Raw genomic sequence first — 21116 nt, 5'->3', positions numbered from 1 at the left:
TACTGTAAAATGATAAATTAACATTCTCACATAACTGTTTTGGGAGACTGGTTCACCTGTCAGAGATCTGTAGGCCTTATCAAGCAGCTAATACAAGTCAGATTTTTGGACTCATGAAAATGGCTTGGACTCTAGAATCAGCTGATGCAGTACTTTACCCTAAAATGGCCTGAGCAGCAATTTCTCTCTTTAACATACTAAATTAAACTAGCCAGATCAATGCACAATTAGATGGAATATGGAGCCATGCTATTAACTATCTAGATGAAGCCAGAAACAAATACCTAAATGAATTCTTACCTCTAAAGCTTGGATAACTGAAAATTAGTACAATCACTACGGTGTCTAAGAGACACAAAATTATATATTTACTATTCACCTAAAATGTTTTAAAACAATACGTATTTTTATGTACAAATAAAAGGTCTAATTAAAAAAATTAAAAATGACTTGGAAAATAAGACCAGTAAATGTCTTCAAAAGGTAAACTGGTTAAAGCCTTTTTAAATAGGAAAATATTTAAAATCATGAAAATAACCCAATTTGTACTGTTCCAGTTAGGGGTTCAGTGATTATGGCTGGACTACTCAATTAGTGTGCTCAGGGTAATGGAACACATGGTTTATAGGTATGCTTGAGACTGTGATCCCTTCGGTCTTTGTGGGTAGTTGTCTGGAACAGGTGGTGTGCCTCCTGTTGTCCCTATGAGTATCCTCATTTGTCTAGTCCACTGTTACATACAAGTAGTTTTACATTTTTAAAAAATGGAATACAAAAAAGGTAAAAAAGCACTGCACTATGGGACATAGTTGCAAAGCACTTCAAAAAAAATGAGTAAAAAGATTATCCTAACTTTTACAAAATTCATTCAATATATCTCCTCTTTGGAGCAGTAAAGAAATACATCAATTACTTTGTCCTTTATATATTCCAAAATTTTTAAAAAACTAACTTTTCTCACAGATGCAAAATTTACTTACTTTTATCTCCATTGTAAGTGCAAATACATGGCAATTTTTCTTGTGGATTCCATAACCTAACAGTGCCATCTGCTGAACAAGACAGTAATTGATTTTTTATGCCACTATAAGCAAGACCCCAAACTGCATCTGTATGACCAACTAAAGTGCCAGCTAGAACATTTGGCTCTAGGGAAAAAACAAACAAACAAAAAATTAGGTAAAAGAAGTTTAAAAGAAACTTTGATACATAAAGAAAACTTACCATATAACTGAGCATAAAGACCACACATAAAGGCCACAAGAAGATAAACTAAAGTGTACATTGTGGCTGTATCTAAGAGTAGAGTTATGGCCTACTTTTATCATAACCCTCCTCCCATCAACATTTTTCTGTATTTTCACAATTTTCTATAAAGGAACATATGCTTTTTTTTTTTTTTTTAAACAGCTTTCTTGAGATACAGATATAATTTACATACCATACAACTCACTCATTAAAATGTATAATTCAATGATTTTTGGTATGTTGTTTACAGAGTTATACAACCATCATGACAATCAATTTTAGGACCCTTTCATCACTCATTAGTCACTTCCCCCAATTCCTCCTCCCCACCTTTCCACAAGTCTAGGCAACAACTAATGCTCTGTCTCTGTAGATGTGTCTATTCTGAATATTTTCTATAAATAGAATCATACAATATGTGATCTTTTGTGACTGGGTTCTTTCACTGAGTATGTTTTCTTTTTTTCTTTTTGAAATAGGGTCTTGCTATCACCCAGGCTGGAGTACAGTGGCAAGGTCACAGTTCACCGCAGCCTTGACCTCCTAGTCACTGAACATGTTTTCAAGGTTTATCCATATTGGAGCATGTATCAATACTCCATTTATTTTTAGTGCCAAATAATATTCTGCTGTATGGATATACCATATTTTATTTATCTGTTCCTTAACTGACAGACATTTGACAGCTGATAACATTGAGCATAATCTGTCTGATAATCCTGTTTTTCTAGTAAACTCCTCCCACTTTCCATGAATGGTTCTTATCATCTCCACAATTCTCACAGCTCCCAACCTCTCTTCCTCATGAATGACTATGCCTCATACTTCACTGAGAAAATACAGCATTCAAATAATGCTGCATGTTTCTTAACCCCCATCTTCTTGCTGCATAATATATAAATGATTAGTGTCTAAAAGTATCTTCTTCTAGCTTCCAGATACAAGCAAGGAACCTGTCCTCCAACCTATCAAAGGCTAGTACCAGATGTCACTAACTTGCTGTAATGTTTACTGCTTCTGTACTACACAAATTCTCCTCCTTGGGATCATTACCATAGTGAAAAAAAAGCTTGTTCCAGAATCTCTTCAACAAAAAATCTTCATTAATCCTATCCTACCACCCCTTCTACCGAGCAATAGAAATATGCTTTTCACAGGCTGGGCGCGGTTGCTCACGCTTGTAATCCCAGCACTTTGGGAGGCCGAGGCGGGCGGATCATGAGGTCAGGAGATCGAGACCATGGTGAAACCCCGTCTCTACTAAAAATACAAAAAAAAAAAAATTAGCCGGGCGTGGTGGCGGGCGCCTGTAGTCCCAGCTACTAGGAGAGGCTGAGGCAGGAGAATGGCGTGAACCCGGGGGGGCAGAGCTTACAGTGCGCCGAGATCGCGCCACTGCACTCCAGCCTAGGCCACAGAGCGAGACTCCGTCTCAAAAAAAAAGAAATATGCTTTTCACTTCCTGTTTACTCTTCAAATCACTCCAATTTGGTTTCTGATACCATTACCACACCAAAACAATCCTTGCTAATGATGATCCCTATACTATCAAATTTAATACTTTTCTTTGATGATACAAAACATTTTGTTGTTGTTCCCATTATATTGCTTTTCATCCATATAGTCTGACATGAAAGATTATCCAGAGGTCCCTTCATCCTTCAGTCTTAGCTGCAGCGTCCAAACTCTATCTGGCCAAGACCTGGGTGACCTGCTAGTCACTTATAAAAAGGAAACTTTATATCATATTATTAGACCTCTCAGCAACATTTGAAAGCACAGACTGCTTCTTTCTTCTCAAAATGGTTTCTTCTTTAGTGTGCGCTTCCATGATTTCACACACTCTCCTGCATTTCCTTCTGTCTCTTGAGTCACACCTCCTCAGTTTCCTTTGTTGGCTCTCTTGCTCTAGCCACCCTCCCAGTGTCAGAGTTACTGAGGACTTTAGTCCCAAGTTGTCTTCTCTTCTCACACTAAACAGTACACTCTCCCAGTATTGCCCAGATGATAGCTTAATGTATCATCTGTATAGAGATGACTGTCCATGTTTTTAACTTCAATCGAGATCTCTTTGGGCTCCTTATTTGTATATTACCTACTTGATACTGTCATCCTTTAACATGCCTAAAATCTGAACTCACCATCCTTAAATCTCCTCACACCTGTTCTGCCCCCGTTTCAATAAATGCTCCCATCACATGCTCAGTCACATCAAACACTCAGGACTGAATGTTCTGAATGTTTGAAATGTTCTGAAATTAGTGATGATGGCTGTACAACTTTGTGAACATAGTAAAAACTACTGAACTGTAGACTTTAATTTTTTTTTAGAGATGGGGTCTTGTGGCTGTGCATAGTGGCTCATGCCTGTCATCCCAATACTTTGGGAGGCTGAGGCAGGCAGATCACTTGAGCCCAGGAGTTTAAGCCACCCCGGGCAACATGGCCACCATTTCTACAAAAAATACAAAAATTAGTGCGGTGTGGTGGCTCACACCTGTGGTCCCAGCTCCTCAGGAGGATGGCTTGGGCCTGAGAGGCGGAGGTTGCAGTAAGCCAAGATCACGCCACTGCCCTCCAGCCTAGGAGACAGAGCAAGACTGTTTCCAAAAAAGACAGAGAGAGACAGGGAGAGAGAGAGAGAGACTGGGTCTCACTCTCTTGCCCAGGCTGGAGTACACTGGCACCATCATAGCTCACTACAGCCTTTACTTCTCACACTCAAGTGATCCTCCCAGCTCAGCCTCCCGAGTGTCTGGGACTATAGGCATGTGCCACCCCATCTGGCAAATCTTTAAATTTTTGGTAGATATGAGGTCTCCTGTGTTGCCCAGGCTGGTGTTGAACTCCTGGCCTCAAGTGATCCACACACCTCGGCCTCCCAAAGTGGTGGGATTACAGGTGTGGGCCATTGTGTCCAGCCTGAAATGTATACTTTAAAAGGGTGAATTTTGTGATATGTAAATTATCTCAGTAAAGCAGTTAAACACATACAATCAAATTAAGAGTCACTCACCCATCACTTTATCTACTCAACATAATTTACCAATAAATCCTGTCTATTCTACCACACTCGCTCAGCGTATCTCAAAACCACTTCTAAATGCTCTGCTACCACCACTCTAATCTTGGCAATATAGTCTGTCACCTAGTTTACTGGACTATTATATGACAGCAGCCTCCTAACTGGTACTTCTCTTTCCACTCCTATCGCCCCCAATTTATTCTTCTCACAACAGACACAGTCACCTTTTTAAAACCTTACATTTATCAGATAACTTTCTGGCTTAAAACTCTTTACTGAAAGTTTCCTTTTATCCTTCAGATTTTGGCTTGAATGTCATTATTTTAGAAAGACCTTTCTTGACTAACTCTTCTACAGAAGGTTCTGCCTGTTACTCCCTCTCACAGTACTCTATCTTCTTATCATTTATCACAATTTGTAACCATAGATCCCATCCCTTCGCTTATTTGTTTTATGTCTCTACTTCCCATTGGTCTAAATCTTATTTCTTGACATAGTGCTTACCACAATGCCTAGCTAATGTAGGCACAAAGTGTGTGTTAAATAAAAAGAACAAAGAGTTCATAAACATTTTGTCTTAACATTTTATAATTATTAACAGTGCCCTTACAAATATATTTGAACACAGGTACAGGTAGGTGTACAGAAATCTGTAGAACAGATTTCTAAAAGCTCCATTTGTAAGTCAAAGGAGATTTCTTTTCTGTTTGTTTTTTTTTTTCCATTTTGAAATTAAGAATGTTTTTGTAGATATGAGCTAAGAATAACAAAAAAATTTTTTGGCTCCAAAAAGTTTTAATGATTTACACCCTTGCTGTTGGTTCCATTGTCCTTTGCTTAATATTTTTAAAATATGTAAACTATTTAAGTTCAAAATTTTGTTATAGATTACACATTGTTTCCTTCTTCTTTTTGTAACTACTACCTAAATTAACATTTTAATTAATATAGTTTTTTTAACAACAGAGAAAGTATCAATTCACAGGCTTAAATACCCATGGCATGACATTTCCTAATTTTTCTCTTTAATAAAGCAATTTATTAGCAAATGGAAGAACTAAATGAGGTGACTAATATAAGTTTAAATAACCTCATAATCATATTTGAGGTATTTTGTCAGCTCCATTCACTTAAAAAAAATACATTTTGATCATTTTACCTACCATATGTATCATATGGATCCACACTGGGACTCGGCATATTCCACCACTGGATGGTTGCATCAATACCACCACTAAAACACTGTTCTCCATTAGAACTAATAGCTAATGACAGAACAGGGCCACTATTGTAGGAAGAGAGGGAAAAAAAATTACTAATAAATTCTAAGAAGAAACTCAAATCTCCATTCCCCCAACCTCTGAATTTATGTAATATCTAAAAACTGTTTTAAGAGAATATGTACATCTGACTGGTACTTTTTTTTTTTTTTTTTTCTTTTTGGAGACAGGGTCTCACTCTGTCACCAGCCCAGACTGGAATGCAGTGGTGATCTCTGCTCACTAAAACCTCTGCCTTCCAGGTTCAAGCGATTCTCCTGCCTCAGCCTATCAAGTAGCTGAGATTACAAGCACACACAACCATGCCCAGCTAATTTTTGTATTTTGAGGTAGAGATGGAGTTTCACCATGTTGGCCAGGCTGGTCTCAAACTCCTGACCTCAAGTGATCTGCCCGCCTCAGCCTCCCAAAGTCCTGGGATTACAGGCGTGAACTACTGCATCTGGCCTGAATGGTACTATTATATTCATATTCCAATACAATTATTAAATAGCTATTATTCAAGTAATACATCTTTTCTAATATAAAACATTGAGAAAATTACAAGGTTTGAGGACTGATAAATAATATTTAACAATAATTATGATGTTAATTAAATACCAATTCAGTAAAACTTACATGTGGGCCCTAAATGTGTAGATAGGCTCTACATCTAAAGAGGCACTCCTAAAAGAGGGGGAAAAAGGGTAGGGGAAGAGAAGACAATTAAATAACTATGAATCACTGGTTGATATTAAATAGTCATTAGATCAAATGTGTGCATTAAAGATATGCAACCATAATGAGGAATAATTACTTATATTGGCAAAATTGGAAGAAATACACCAGGCTAACATTAAAATACTTGCTTTTTGGCAGGAACTGTTTTTTGCAGGTTCCAAAGTTTCAGGGTATGGTCCTCAGAAGCAGTAACCAGCACAGGTTCTACAGGATGAAAAGCTAATGCCCGTACTCCATCAAAATGGCTACGTAGTGTATACTTGGGATTCCATGTCTTTCGAAAGGCATCTTTATTAGCAGGCAACTAAAAGGAAAGAGCACAATATTTAGTGGTAAAAGCAGTAAACTGGAAGGCATGTGGAGTGTTTGTTCGTTTCTTTTTGGTGTGTTTAACACATATATTTAAAACTGTTGGCTAAAATGTCCAGTGGAAATTTAATGTACCTTTAAAACTTTCTAAAAAAACTTTATCATTTAATAATAACTCAGAATAATTTCATTCGCCTTACAAATAGCCTAGGTCAAATGAAGAGTTCCTTAATCTGTTTTTACCTATTAAGCTAAACCCAAAGCTCTTATTAAATGTCAGATGAGAACAAAATAACTACCATTGCTGCAATACTTTACATGAAAAATAATTACATGTTATTACAAATATCAAACGGTACAGTATTAACAGTAAAGTTGTCATTTAGAAATATATTAGCATGTGAAATTATTAAAGGCAGCAAGTTAAGGTACTTTCTGAAAGTCTGAACTATAGACCCTTTAAGAATATTTTTATCCCATTTTCATAATTCTTGATATTGACAGAGGTTTATCTTTTTACCTTCACATTTCTCCATCTGTAAAGATAGGCTGTGAAACCACTTCTAAAGCAGTCAAAAGTTTACTGGAATTTAGTCGCTTATATACTTAAAAAAATATATTAATGAGAATAATCCAGCCCACCAAAGGCTGTCCCTAAAAAGCATGCTAACGTTAAGTATAAAACGTGGAAAAAAGAAACTCATTATAAAAAGAAAAAAAAATTGCTGAAAAACTGCAATTAACATAAAGATCTAACAAGTATAGTTAACTCTCAATTGAAATATTAATGTCTAGAAAAAATTAAATCCAAGACAAGTTTCACCTCTAACACTGGACTCCCCATCCCTTCCATCCACTCCCCAACCCTCTAATGAAGGAGTTAAATATTCAGGAAATGATGCAAGCTAACTTTAAAATGTTCAGAAACTTTAAAATATTTCCTTAAGAAAATAAAAGTTCAAAAATAAAACATGCTTTTTAAGAAGTATTCTGAAGGCAAATATATGATTCAGGTTATTTTTTTTCTTGTTAACACCAAAGTATGGCTTAATTTGAGATAATTGAGAGTTGACTACTCAAGATGTATTTACTGACCAATATATTAATCATCTCAAACTTCTAGTTAATCCACCAAAATACCTAAAAAAAAAAATTTAAATACCACAAAGAAAGTAGTTATAAAAGAAAAACTACATGTCACTTCAAATCAACACATTGACACAAACTTATCTTTTCCATGCACCTTGACATTAATTCTGTTTTATAAGTGATTCCAAAAAATAAGGAGCCTTCTATTAAATCATTAAAAAATTAAAAATAAAACTGCACTTACATCATAACTATAGTCTGCATCATTTGTTACCGTCAAGTCTGCAAGGTCTCCAAGGCCCAGTACACTTAACAAAACATCATCAGAACCCATAATAAATGACTTGCCTCCTCCAGATGGAAACGTTATTGGTTCAGCTATAAAGAACAAAACCGCTTCTTAAATGCTGAAAAATCATACAGTACAAGACAATATTGTGGGGAAAATTTAAGCACTTAACAGTTACAATATTCAGTAATATAATTAATTTTTATTTTCCCACTTCTACTCAAAAAATCCTGTTACTAAGCAGTGTTAAACAAATGTGTTGGAACTGTGGTGTAGTAACTGTCCACAAATAAAATGTGCACTAGATTTATTATTCTGGGGTGGAAGTTGGGGCAAAAAAGCTTTGTCTGTCTAAATCTCTTATCACTTCAATACAATTATAACTATAGTTTACATGTTAAATAAGAAATAGGACAAATGTTGATTAAATAATAGAGTTAAATATCAATTTTTGCATTCATGGGGGGAAACTTCTACCATGGACCTCAAAGACCTCAAAGTAGTCATACAGTATTTTTTAAATGTTAATAGGTTGTCGCTAAGTCCTTCTGCTTTCTAAAGAAGTACTAGGCATCCTAGTTCCTGATAAAAACTAGTACAAACATTGAAATGTAAATGGTTTACAGTCAGCTATATACTCTATCAGTTCACTAGAATGAAGCTTTAATTGTTCAGATTCCTTCAGTAACAGCAATGGTCTACGAAAAAGTTCTTCCACCAACAATGTCAGTTTCCTTTCTATAAAAGGTTAATCCATGTGATCTTCAGAATGTCTTCCAGCTTTATTTATTTATTTATTTATTTATTTATTTAGAGACACAGTCTTGCTCTGTCACCCAGGCTGGAGTGCAGTGGTGCGATCTCAGCTCACTGCAACCTCCGCCTCCTAGGTTCAAGCAATTCTCCTGTCTCAGTCTCCCAAGTAGCTGGGATTACAGGTGCCCGCCACCACGCCCGGCTAATTTTTCTGTTTTTAGTAGAGAAGGGCTTTCACCATGTTGGCCAGGCTGGTCTTGAACTCCTGACCTCAAGTGATCCGCCCACCTCGGCCTCCCAAAGTGCTGGGATTACAGGCGTGAGCCACCGCGCCCAGCCTGTCTTCCAGCTTTAAAGCTTTGACTATGACTTTTATTTTAATGTCCCATTCTAGTTACCATGACATCCTAAAATGAAGCAAGTAATCTTACCACAGAGCTTTAATTTCTGATCAGATCTGCCATTTCAATTTCAAACTAAACTCAGGTTGAGCTTCACTTAGTTTTCTCAACTATATCATGTGCATTATTACAGCTTTTCGTGTTAATATTAGCAGTTCCAATTATTTAAAATGTGTTTTCCTTTCTATACATACTACTGACCAATTAAACTCTGCCATAATTGAATGACTATTATCTAAATATTTTGTTGTAACAGTCATAGTTTAAGCAACAACCTTCAATACCATTTCAAATATGCTTTGAAAGCAAAATTTTAACATTAAGATAACAAGGGAGAAATGCTCAAATCATAATACGAACTCTATATCAAAACACACTTAAAATTCATGAGCAAATTTAAAAGGAAAACATTATACAAAAAAGCTGATTATCAATTTAAAAAAAATTCCCATGAAAAATGATATAAATATGCTATAGGAAACACAACAGGTGTAATGAAACTTGACAGTCATCACTAACACTACTGGAAATAACTCTGAGAAGACACAATTCATATATATACTATGGCAAAATAAAATTCAACTTTACTTAGAATATCTTGTTATTTTATCCTATCAAAGTAAGCTATATAATCTGACTCAAATAGGACTCTAAAATGCAGCTCTGATTCAGTTACTTGATCTAAAATGAATCTGAAAGCACCTGACAAAATATATAGAGATATTAAGTAGTATTTAGTTAATCTTTCAATGATGACACTTATTGAATCTGAATAATCTGTAGCATTGATCTTTTGATCTTTTCCTACCAATTATTAGTATGCAGTTATTGGCAATACCAGAAGCAGCTAAAAACTATAAAATCAACAATTTAAACTTATGCTTAAGGATAATTATATAAAAGTCATTAGATAATATTTACTCAAAGCATTTTTCTCTAGACAAAGAAATATTTTTACTTTAAGCTCAGGGAATTTGTTTCTAAGAAAAGTCAGAACAAAATGCCACAGTTCCTCCCACTCACAATTATACAAACATTCACTGACACAAATCTCAAAAGCCCAATAAAATAACTTGAACATAACAAATGATTTTGCAAGACTATCTCTGATCAGCCACTGACCAATTTAGGAGCATGTGAAGGGAAGTGTCTGGACATTAGTTTTACTTGAGTTTTGGATTAATTGTACTTAACAAAAAATTAGTGTTATACTCATTTCTAATTAATCATATGACCACATTTCTGTCCTTTTCTCTATATACACACATATGTTTTATGACATTTATGTAGATATTGCAAGCTATTCTACTTCATCAGTATTTACACATATATGTGCAAAAATTCTTTTACACTATTACCTCTGCTTTCCATATTACCCATCACTGTGGCATATGGTAATCACAGCAGCTACTCATTTGTTTGCCCTTTTTCCCTGCAGAGGGAATTAATTTCTATCCTAAAAATTCATTTTATTAATGGTAATATAATTACCCATAATATAAAAATGTCATTAGTAATTCAAAGAAAAATATAATTATTTAAACAAGTAGTTTTTTTGTTTTTATTTTTTTTTTGAAGTCTTGCTCTGTCGCCCTGGCTGGAGTGCAGTGGCACAATCTCGGCTCACTGCAAGCTCCGCCTCCCGGGTTCACGCTATTCTCCTGCCTCAGCCTCCCGAGTAGCTGGGACTACAGGTGCCCGCCACCATGCCCAGCTAATTTTTTTGTATTTTTAGTAGAGACAGGGTTTCACCGTGTTAGCCAGGATAGTCTCGATCTCCTGACCTCGTGATCCACCCGCCTCGGCCTCCCAAAGTGCTGGGATTACAGGTGTGAGCCACCACGCCCAGCCTAAAAAAAGTAGTTTTAATATCATTTTTTTTTGTAATAGAGACAGAGTTTTACTATGTTGCCCAGGCAGAGTTTTGCTATGTTGCCCAGGCTGGTCTTGAATTCCTGGGCTCAAGTGATCCTCCTGCCTTGGGCTCCCAAAGTGCTGGAATTACAGGCATGAGCTACTATGCCTGCCCTAGTTTTTAATTTAATGATGGAAATTTAGGAGGCCTAAGAGATTTCATCAAATAATATAACAATACTAGTATAATGGGTCTATAAAATACAAGGTCTTTTTCAGACTTTTATAACTAATCTTCCTTTTGATGGACACTTATGATGAAGGAAACCTGTAGCTCGCATATTGAACTCTTTTTCCCAAGAACTTAGTCCAGGTAACAGATTCCATTTATACCAGTGGCAACATGGTAGGTCTCAAGTCTTTAGCAGCAATAGTCTAGAAGATTGTAATGTTGAAGTACCACTCCCAGAAAACAGACATTTGTTCTTTATAAAATGAGGTAGGACACAGACTTCAAAAGTAAAGAAGGAAGTTGGGGACTGCCACTGAAAATAAGGAGATATGTACTCCAAAGCTGCCTTCTTAGCTTGAAGTCAAACTCACATCTCTTTAAGTAACAAATTCTAGTAAGATTGATACTTCAAAAACTGTAATGAAGTTCACACTTATCAAATCTCTCCCCTCGCCCTCCTACCAGCATCAAGAAACAGATCACTGACCTATATTCTTTCTTTAAAACACACACATAACACATAAACAAACACACATACAGAGCTCTAAGTTGGTTTTTGTGTAGAGTGTGCCTTGACTGGCTTTTTCCGTAAGTCATTGGTTTGAAACATTTAAAAGGGTCCACACTGCTAACATGGCTTTGCCTTAAACTGCAAAACCTGCAGTTTAAATGTACATTAATTACAAAAATTTTAGCAAGTTGTACTACGCATATTTGGCAAAACAGACCAAAAACAAGGCAAAATCACCGCTAAATGCATAAAATAAAAAAAAAAGGAGTTGCTATGTGTATTTTAGAAAATACTTCTAAAGTAAAACAGGAATATATCTCAATAGTGGAAATGAGATCTGAAAAAATTAAGACACTATTTTATTTTTCATTCATTTTGTTTTGAATGATTTTGTTATTTTAGTGATTTTTTTTTAAGGTGAGTGAAGTAAATGGTAAATTATGAGAGGGAAAAAATGCAAAATTATTTAATTGTAAGGAAACTGTGCCACTAGGGAAATCTTAAAAGGGAACAAGATGCATTTAAAATTTTTTGACTGAGACATCAAACAAATCTTCTTTACACAGCAAAGGCAATAACATCAATTAAATTTACTACATATGCCAAATAACTGTATCTCATATATCACAATACTCTTTCGTTTAAAATTCAGATTCAATACTTGTAAGTATCTAGACTTAGAGTTATACATGATTCAAGTATACCTATATATCTTCGGCTAAAATCAATTTTGGAAAAAATGTTTAAGTAGTACTTTCATTTCCTACACATTTCTGGTTTAGGCAAATTTTATAAAATTCATTACTAGGTAGAATATACTTGCTACCAAGTTAAAGAATAATGATGCTGCCTTATTCTCAAATGATTAATTTAGGTAACAGTTACATATATTTTTTGAAGTAATATATATTTAAAGTAACAGATTGGGCACTGTGGCTCACACCTGTAATCCCAGTGCCTTGGGAGCCAAGGTCGGCAGATCACTTGAGGTCAGGAGTTCGAGACCAGCCTGGCCAACATGGTAATATTCTGTCTCTACTAAAAATACAAAAAATTGGCCAGGCATGGTGGTGTGCACCTATAGTCCCAGCTACTTGGGAGGCTGAGGCAGGAGACTCGCTTGACCCCAGGAGGCAGAGGTTGCAGTGAGCCGAGATCATGCCACTGCACTCCAGCCTGGGCGACAGAGTGAGACTCCGTCTCAAGGAACAAAAAAGATTAAAAAAAAAAAAGGTTCCAAGCGCAATGCCTGGCACCATAGTTGTCTTCTAGTAAGTGGTAATTATTATTAGTTGCTAAATTTAAGCAATAAGACAAAATGAGTAGTTTTTTCCATATGTATTATTTTAAGTTTGTTTTTATAAATTACTATTTTCCCATTACTGGATCTGTAGTTAAAATTAGATTTAAGAAAAGACTCTGAATTCACCTATGATGGAAACAACAACTCCTCACATTAAAAACAAAAATAAAATATGAAGAAATAGAAACCAGAAATGTCAAAATCCCTAAATTAATTACATCAAGAGCTTGCCCAACACCTTCTCTAAAGATCATATAAAATGATCATCAGCATTTTAAACAGTAGCCTAGTTGCATTAAGATGTGATTTGGATTTAAGGTCTTCTGAAATGTAAATAAACATGGTAGCTAAATTTTGTACCTTCCTCTGCTCTTGCACCTTCATGATCAGTCATTCTAGTAGAGGCTGACCTAGACTGATTAATGATTCCTGAAGGGATGTGGGGCAGCTCATCATCTCCCAGATCAGCTATCATGTCGTAGAGTTTTGTCCTGTTGGCCCCTGTAAATTAATGTCAGCAGTAGAGGTTCATTTAATGGCTACCGCTTGACTTTCCAGCAGCCTTTAAAACCAACTTATTAACAAAACAGACTATTAAGAAGTCCCAGTTATTAAAATATCAGAAAACTAAAGATGTCTTCCATTTTCCATACCATCCCCCAAAACACATTGAGTTTAAATATTTACTATTTCTGTGGAGAGAGAGATATATATAAAGATACATATATATATTACATATATATCTCTAAAGATATATATATATATATCTCCATAGAATATTTTAGAGAGTTCTTTAAAGTTCTGTAAGCTCACAGACACAGAAGGTATCATTAAAACAAAGGAAAATTTTGGTGTTTAAGATTAACATTTACCAGTGTAAAGAATAAAACAAGGGCTTTTCAACATAATTCACTGTTTTAAAAACTTAACAAAGGAGTAAGTACAAGTAATTTTTATGAGGGTGCAACAAACAATTAACTTTACCTGGTGTTTCCATGGATATTTTCCTGCCATGTTAGTACAAATTTGTCATTAACAAATCAATCCCAATTTCTTTCAAAAATTTTTTTCATTTTTCCCAAATCTGAAAAACCTGATTTATCCATGAGATACATCTCTGAGTTTCTCATAATGATATGAAAAGTCAGCACTGTCATAAGCCATAAATATAAGGGAAGAATTTTGGCTGTTGCCTGGATAATTCAGGCCAAAATATATAAAACTCAAAAGCTTCTGTAGCATTGTGGAATGTTCTTTAACTCTGAACTTTAGAAATAGCAGAATTATTTATTTTGAACCATGTATTTTCAAAGAAAACAAGTTTTAAGAATGTCAGAAAAAAATACTTTGAAAAGACAATGCTTTATAATCTACATAAGTTTAAAAAAATAAAATACGTAAGTCCAAGGTCAAACATTATGACCTTATATTTACTAACATCAACATTAATGGAAGAATTCGACTGCTACATATTAAGTTCACTGTGGCTATTTGAGTGTAAGTAACTCTAAGAACTATTACGCATCTATGTATCCTTAACAAAATGCCAGGCAATTAGATGGTAAAACTTAGTGGAAATAGGTGGACTTTCATACATTTATTGGTCCTATTTTACAGTAATTCCTAATTTCTTAGAAATGCTTAAACAACTCTACTTCTGGATTAGGTAATATGTTATGTAGTCTGAATTTCCTAACTAATAATAACGAAGAAACTCAGTGTTACCTGAGGATCCCCTCCCCCCCACAGAGAAATGACTGTAAACAAATTCTCCAATAAACAAAAAACTGTCTACTGGATGTCCAACCACCAGTTACATTCAACGTAGAAGAATATAAACATTATCCTTTCTCACAAAATAGCTCCCTTTTGTAACCTTCCCACTTAAATGACTACCACCACTGTTTATTTAATTTTGCTTCCTAAAATTTTGCAACCACATCTTAACTCTTCTTCAACTTGTAAAATTATAAAGCGGTGGGGGCTGACTTTAAAAAAGAATCTTCCTTTAAAGTATTCTCCAAGTTTATCTATTGACTTTAATCAAGGCTTTCAATCTTATGAATTACAACAGACTCCTAATTGGTTTTTCTATCTCTGAGCTCCATTTACCTTCAATCACATTTATATACAACTAAATTAATTTTCCAAAATTATCACATTTATTATATCTCCCTTCACTCAGAAACCACAAGTAGCACTTCCACACTCTTTGGATCAAAGTTAACTAAAATTATGTACTTAACCGTTTCATGTGCTTCATGATCTGATCCTATTTTTTCTACCCCATCTTATTTTTTAATGATCCACAATACAAACTCCCTTCATTTTCCAGTCAAAGCAGTTTCCATATAGTTTCAGTGTTCACCGGGGTTACTTCTGCAGTATTTTGTCATATTTGTCCTCACTCATTCTCAGAAAGGTGAGAAGGCTTTCTATACATACACACACACACACACACACACACACACACACACACACACACACTTCCTTATCTTCTAACATGCACCTCAGCCTATCCAAATTCTACCCATTCCTCCACACCAGTTCCATCTCTTCTGTAAAGCTTTTGTTGATCTTTCAATGTTCTTATTTGTGTGTAACATAAAATGACTTTATTAAATACTACCTTGTAAATAATTTATGTGATAGTTAATGTGAAACATAATAAAGGCTTGACAAAGTTTAGTTACAGATAATGTAAAGTCAAAATCTTCCTGTACACATGAACTGGGAGATACAAAAGGGAAAGAAATTAGGAGATATTATGGAAGCTACTGTTCAAACTGAGGATCCCAAATAATATAATATTATTTACATACTATAGCCAGATAGCTTCAGTGTGACACAGTGCCAAGTTGAGGAAATGATGAAACTTCCCTGCTCATAATCCTAGTTTCTCAAAAGCTGCCAAAAGATGAAAGCAGATTTCATTTAGTAGTAGTCTTTACTCTATTGTGCAGAGCATCTTTCAACTGCAAATTTAATGTCTTCGTTTTCTTTCTAAACCTATCCAATACTCTAAATAAATGCAACAAAACAATTTCAAATAAAAAACCTGAAGTCTTATCAGGAATGAGAAAACTGTAGTAGTATAACAGGATACTAGACAATATTAATACCAATATTTAAAGGCATATTTGAAGGCACATTAAGCACTAATAAAAACTGAAATTTATAGAAGTACAAATACTTTTTCTAATTCTTATAGCAAGAAAAACTTTATTTTTAAATTTTTATTATTATTTTTGAGACAAGGTCTTGCCCTGTCACCAGGCTAGAATGCAGTCACACGAACACGGCTCTCTACAGCCTTGAGCTCCTTGGCTCTTGACCTCCTGGATTCAAGTGATCCTCCCACCTCAGCCTGCTGGGACCACAGGCATGTATCATCAAGCTTGGCTAATTTTTAAAAAAATTTTGTAGAGACAGGGTCTCACCATGTTGTCCAGGCTGGTCTTGAACTCTTAGGCTCAGGCAATCCACCTACCTCAGTCTCCAGAGTAGCTGGGACCACAGGCATGCACTACTACACTCAGCTAATTTTTGTATTTTTTATTTTTGTAGAGATGGTCTCACCATGCTGCCTAGTCTGATATTGAGCTCCTGGGGTCAAGCAATCCTCTCTCCTAAGCATCCCAAAGTGCTAGGATTGCAGGCATGAGCCACCGTGCCCAGCTAGAAAAACTTTTCTACTACTATGAATACAACCCACCTACCTCTTAACACCTCTTAACAAATACAAAGTCCTATATAAATGCATAATCCTCTAGACTGACACAATGAAAAACATACTAATTATGCCACGTGTAAGCCAAACTACAGACTACTGTTACGTTTTCAAATTCCGCTCAAACACACATACTCATGCCATGAAATTTATCTTACTATGCCCTCTATAACTGTAAGTAAAATAGTACTTTTGAACAAATCTAACATTTTCCCTTTCTCAAATGAGCCCTCCCTTTGTTGATCAACTTTTATATTCTGAAGCTTAACTGTTAGCAGGCAAACAATCTGGAAAAGATAAGCTTATTTTAGCACGAAAATTTAGTTAAGTCATGTTTGCTATATCTGTTCTATTTTCTATCATAATTAAAGCTTTCACAGCTTTATTTAATTTATTTAAGACAACTGTTGTCTTAAATAAATATGAGATCACAATAATAAGAAAAAATAACTTCAGCTGCAAAGTGACTCTTCGGTTTTAAAAAGTGCACTGATTAAAGAGTATCAATCTGATACATTCTGATCCCAGGCAAAATACCTAAGTTATTTTCTTGAAAAGAAAGAAAAAAATCCTGAGTTAAAGGACATGAATGTTTGTTTTTAAAGAGTGAAATTAAAGCCAGAAACATAAAACCACATGTCTAGTTGAAAATAACATCTCTTTGCTATGAAATGATTTTGTTTTTGTCTTTGAGGGAGGATAGAGAATATAACTATTTTGTGGGCTCTTCGAATTAGTACTATGTGCTAAACGGAAGTAGCTTAATCGTAACAGATAATTTGTAGTATGAGCAAAGGTGTTTTTAAAAGCCTACTTAAGAGTAAGTTCTTCTTAAATGTATTCAAATACCTAATTTTGGATATTTGGCTTCAAGTCACACTTTAAAAAACTGTATTTCCTGGTGACAACATGTTTTCTTGGATCTGGAATAGTAAATGACAAATATTAATACAAAACTTTAAAAATAAAAATTAGAAAATGACTTGGGGGAGCTCACTTACGATTTATTTTAAAAGAAATGTTGAAAAAGTTACAAGACTTTCCCCTTTTCAAATGTATTGATAATCAGGCCAGAAGGTGCATAGTAATTCTGCAACACCAGTAAAGGAGAGAAGGGAAATGGCAAAAAAATCATATTCCATATATAGAAAAGACAGAAAAGTTAAGATAAACAAGAATAATTAGGAAAATTAAGATAAGTCCACTCACTAAGAACCAGGAATGCAAACATACATATTCCCAAAATATGAATTTTTAAAATGGGGAAAGCCTATACATCTTTTCAAGAAAGGAAATGAAATAATCTTTTCTTGGTAAGTTTAAATTTTATAGGTATAACATAGCTTAAGAGTAACAACAGGCTATAAGAATAACAGCTCCTATCAAAGGAAAATACATTATTATAATCCACAGTTTAAATTGTCCATGTTGAATAGGAGTAACAAATATCAAAGAAAGCCTTAAAAGATTTTTTGCTGCTCTCTCATATTGTAACTAAAGCCTCCATATTTCAGATGCTTCGTTTACACTGTAATTTTTAATCACTGATTTATGTTTTTACTAAGATATAAAATACAGTACAAATGGAGACCTTAAAAAGTTAGAAAAATGCTACCAGCCCAACATTTTTACAAAAGATTAATTCAAGCTCCTCCCAAATTACAGAAAACATAGAAATTATTAAAAAGTGAAAGAAAACTGAGTTTTAGCTTAGACATTAGTATTGCATCAAGGCTTACTTCTTGATTTTCATGACTGTACTGTGGTCATACACGAGAATATCTTTGTTTAAATATATACTAATATATTTAAAGAGCAACATGTCTACAACTTAGTTTTCTGAACTACTCAAAAAAAAAAAAAAAATACATGGCCAGGTACGGTGGCTCATGCCTGAAATGTTTTTTTTCTTTTTTGAGATGGTCTCCCTCTGTCGCCCAGGTTGGAGTGCATTGATGCTATCTTGGCTCACTGCAACCTCCGTCTCCTGGGTTCAAGCGATTCTCCTGCCTCAGCCTCCCCAAGTAGCTGGGACTACAGGCGTGAGCCACCATGCCCAGATAATTTTTTTTGTATTTTTAGTAGAGACAAGGTCTCACCATGTTGGCCAGGCTGATCTCAAACTCTTGACCTCAGGTGATCTGCCCGCCTCAGCCTCCCAAAGTGCTGGGATTACAGGCATGAACCACTGCACCCAGCCTCATGCCTGAAATCTTACTGCTTTTGGAGGTTGACGTGAGATGATCACTTGAGGCCAGGAGTTTGAGATCCGCCTGGGCAACATACAGAGATCCTGTCTATTAAAAAATGTAAAAATTTGCCAGGCATAGTGGTGCACACCTGTGGTCCTAGCTACTCGGGAGGAGGGAGTGGAAAGATTGCTTGAGCCCAGGAGTTTGAGGTTGCAGTGAGCTACAATGTGCTACTGTACTCCATCCGGGGCAGCAGAGTGACAGCCTGTCTCAAAATAAAAAAGAATATATTTACAGAAAGGAAAGGGAAAAGCAAGTGTGGTAAAGTGTTAACATTTGGTGGGTAATCTGGGCGAAAAATATATTGAATTCTCTGTACTATTCTCACAAAATTTTCTTAAGTCAGAAATTATGTCAAAATAAAAAGTTAAAAGGAAAAGAAAGCTTAACCCTTTGAAGCCTGAGATGAAAATAACTGCATCAAGCCTCTTTAGTTTCTTAGTTTCAAGGTACTGACTCTTAGAGTATTAATAAGATAAAGTACATCTCAATTATATTGTATATCTCACTTAGTAAGAAAGAAATATTGAAGTGGGTCTACATTCCAAGACAAGGCTGTCACTTTTAACCCCTTTTCCTCTTGCCGGGGGGAGGGCGCAGGCAGGGGGTAAAAAAAAGAAGGGTGAGATGGAGTGAACAAGTTGGAAGACACAGAAACTTTAACTTAGCACTTGATTTTAGAAGCCTTTCCATTTAAAAGTCAAATCTTGAATGGGTCTTAACAAAGTTAAGAAGTCAGCATTCTTGCCATTTTTCTCTTTTCTTTCCAAAAAAAAAGAAAAGAAAAAGAAAAAAGACTGGATTACGTCTGCTGATTCCATATGGTAAAGTTAGCAAATAGTTTTCTTCCCTCTAAGAAGCTGCAGTGAAAAATCTGTAGAAGCTTATGCTAATTCAGTAGGTGTGACTTATTAACAAATTCTGGAATAAAGAAAAAAAATCAAGGTTGGTAAATGTATACAAATTTACATTTACATAGGCAGAATAAGTTCTGGTTCGATTACACAGTAGGGTGACTATAGCTAATGATAATGTATTCTATATTTCAAGATAGCTAGAAAAAAAGGATATGAGTGTTGTAACCACAAAGAAATGATGAATACGCTAACTACTCTGATTTTTATTATTCAATGTTTAAATGTATTAAAATGTCACACTGTGTCCCATATTTATAATTATGTGTCATTTATAAGCAAACTTTTTTTTAAAGAAATCAAAAGGCTATACAGATAATGAATTATTCTAACTTGTACAAAGCTACATAAGGAGAACATCAGAATAATAATATGGACTAGATAATAAAAATTCTGAGAAATTTATGAATTACCTTTTCATGTAAAATTATTATCTTGGTATTAACATGATGAACTATTTGAATTAAGATTAGAAGTTTGTGATCCATAAACAGAAAAAAAAAAAAAGTTTTCATTTTCTTAAACTCTAATTTCACAGCAAGGATTCAGAGCCAACATTTTCACACTGAATTCTGTATTAAAGAGTGAAAAGTTTTTAATTTATAAACCTTCATAAAGGAAGTATAAAAAAGAAACATAATTTATTTCTGAATTCTCTTTCCTGAGACACTTTGCTAGAAACCTTATCCCTGTATCTGCTTACATTAGTAGCCTCAAAGACAGTAATATTTACAAAAATGTTTAAAAATTAGAAACAAATCTATAGGTTTAACTAACGGAAGCTAAGTTAAATCCACAAAAATTATATTTTAAATGACTATGAAACACTAAGAAATAATGAGTTAAATTACAACAATAATATTCTAGTTAAAATATTAAAAAGAAGGTTTTACGTATAAAGACTTTTAAGAAAAGATGGATGAATATGTGCCAAATAAATAGTCTCTGAGTGGTAGGATTGCAGGTGATTTTTAGTTTTTCTTTATATTCCTATATACGTCTTATATTATCTGAATAACAAGCATGTGTTATTTTTATGATTATATAAGCAAAATTCATTTTTTTGAAAAAATAGATATGAAATCAAAATTAAAGTGGAATGGACTGAATAACAGAATACCTATCTAGATAGTAAGATGTTATTGAGACATGAAAGCCTTAAGTTATGAATTTGGGGTCTCCAAGTACTGATTCAATCGAAGA

General features: G+C 34.7%; 1 protein-coding gene across 4 annotated transcripts in view; it reads right to left on the bottom strand.

Annotated features, from left to right (window-relative positions):
* STRN3 (striatin 3) overlaps positions 1-21116 on the bottom strand; it is a 134299-nt gene that overhangs the window by 11996 nt on the left and 101187 nt on the right. For 2 of the 4 annotated variants that reach the window (XM_003260722.4, XM_030804282.1), the window contains 6 exons: positions 13378-13518; positions 7916-8049; positions 6402-6577; positions 6172-6219; positions 5437-5558; positions 981-1148 (listed from right to left, as the gene is read on the bottom strand). In XM_003260722.4, the coding sequence (XP_003260770.1) occupies positions 981-1148; positions 5437-5558; positions 6172-6219; positions 6402-6577; positions 7916-8049; positions 13378-13518 (789 nt within the window). The remainder of the gene's footprint in view (positions 1-980; positions 1149-5436; positions 5559-6171; positions 6220-6401; positions 6578-7915; positions 8050-13377; positions 13519-21116) is intronic. The other 2 variants (XM_030804283.1, XM_003260721.4) reach the window with 1 other exon arrangement.

Source organism: Nomascus leucogenys, chromosome 22a (genome assembly GCF_006542625.1).
Source record: "Nomascus leucogenys isolate Asia chromosome 22a, Asia_NLE_v1, whole genome shotgun sequence".
NCBI classification, from domain to species: domain Eukaryota; kingdom Metazoa; phylum Chordata; class Mammalia; order Primates; family Hylobatidae; genus Nomascus; species Nomascus leucogenys.
The sequence above is the reverse complement of the archived record's forward strand: the minus strand, read 5'-3'. Positions and strand labels throughout refer to the sequence as shown.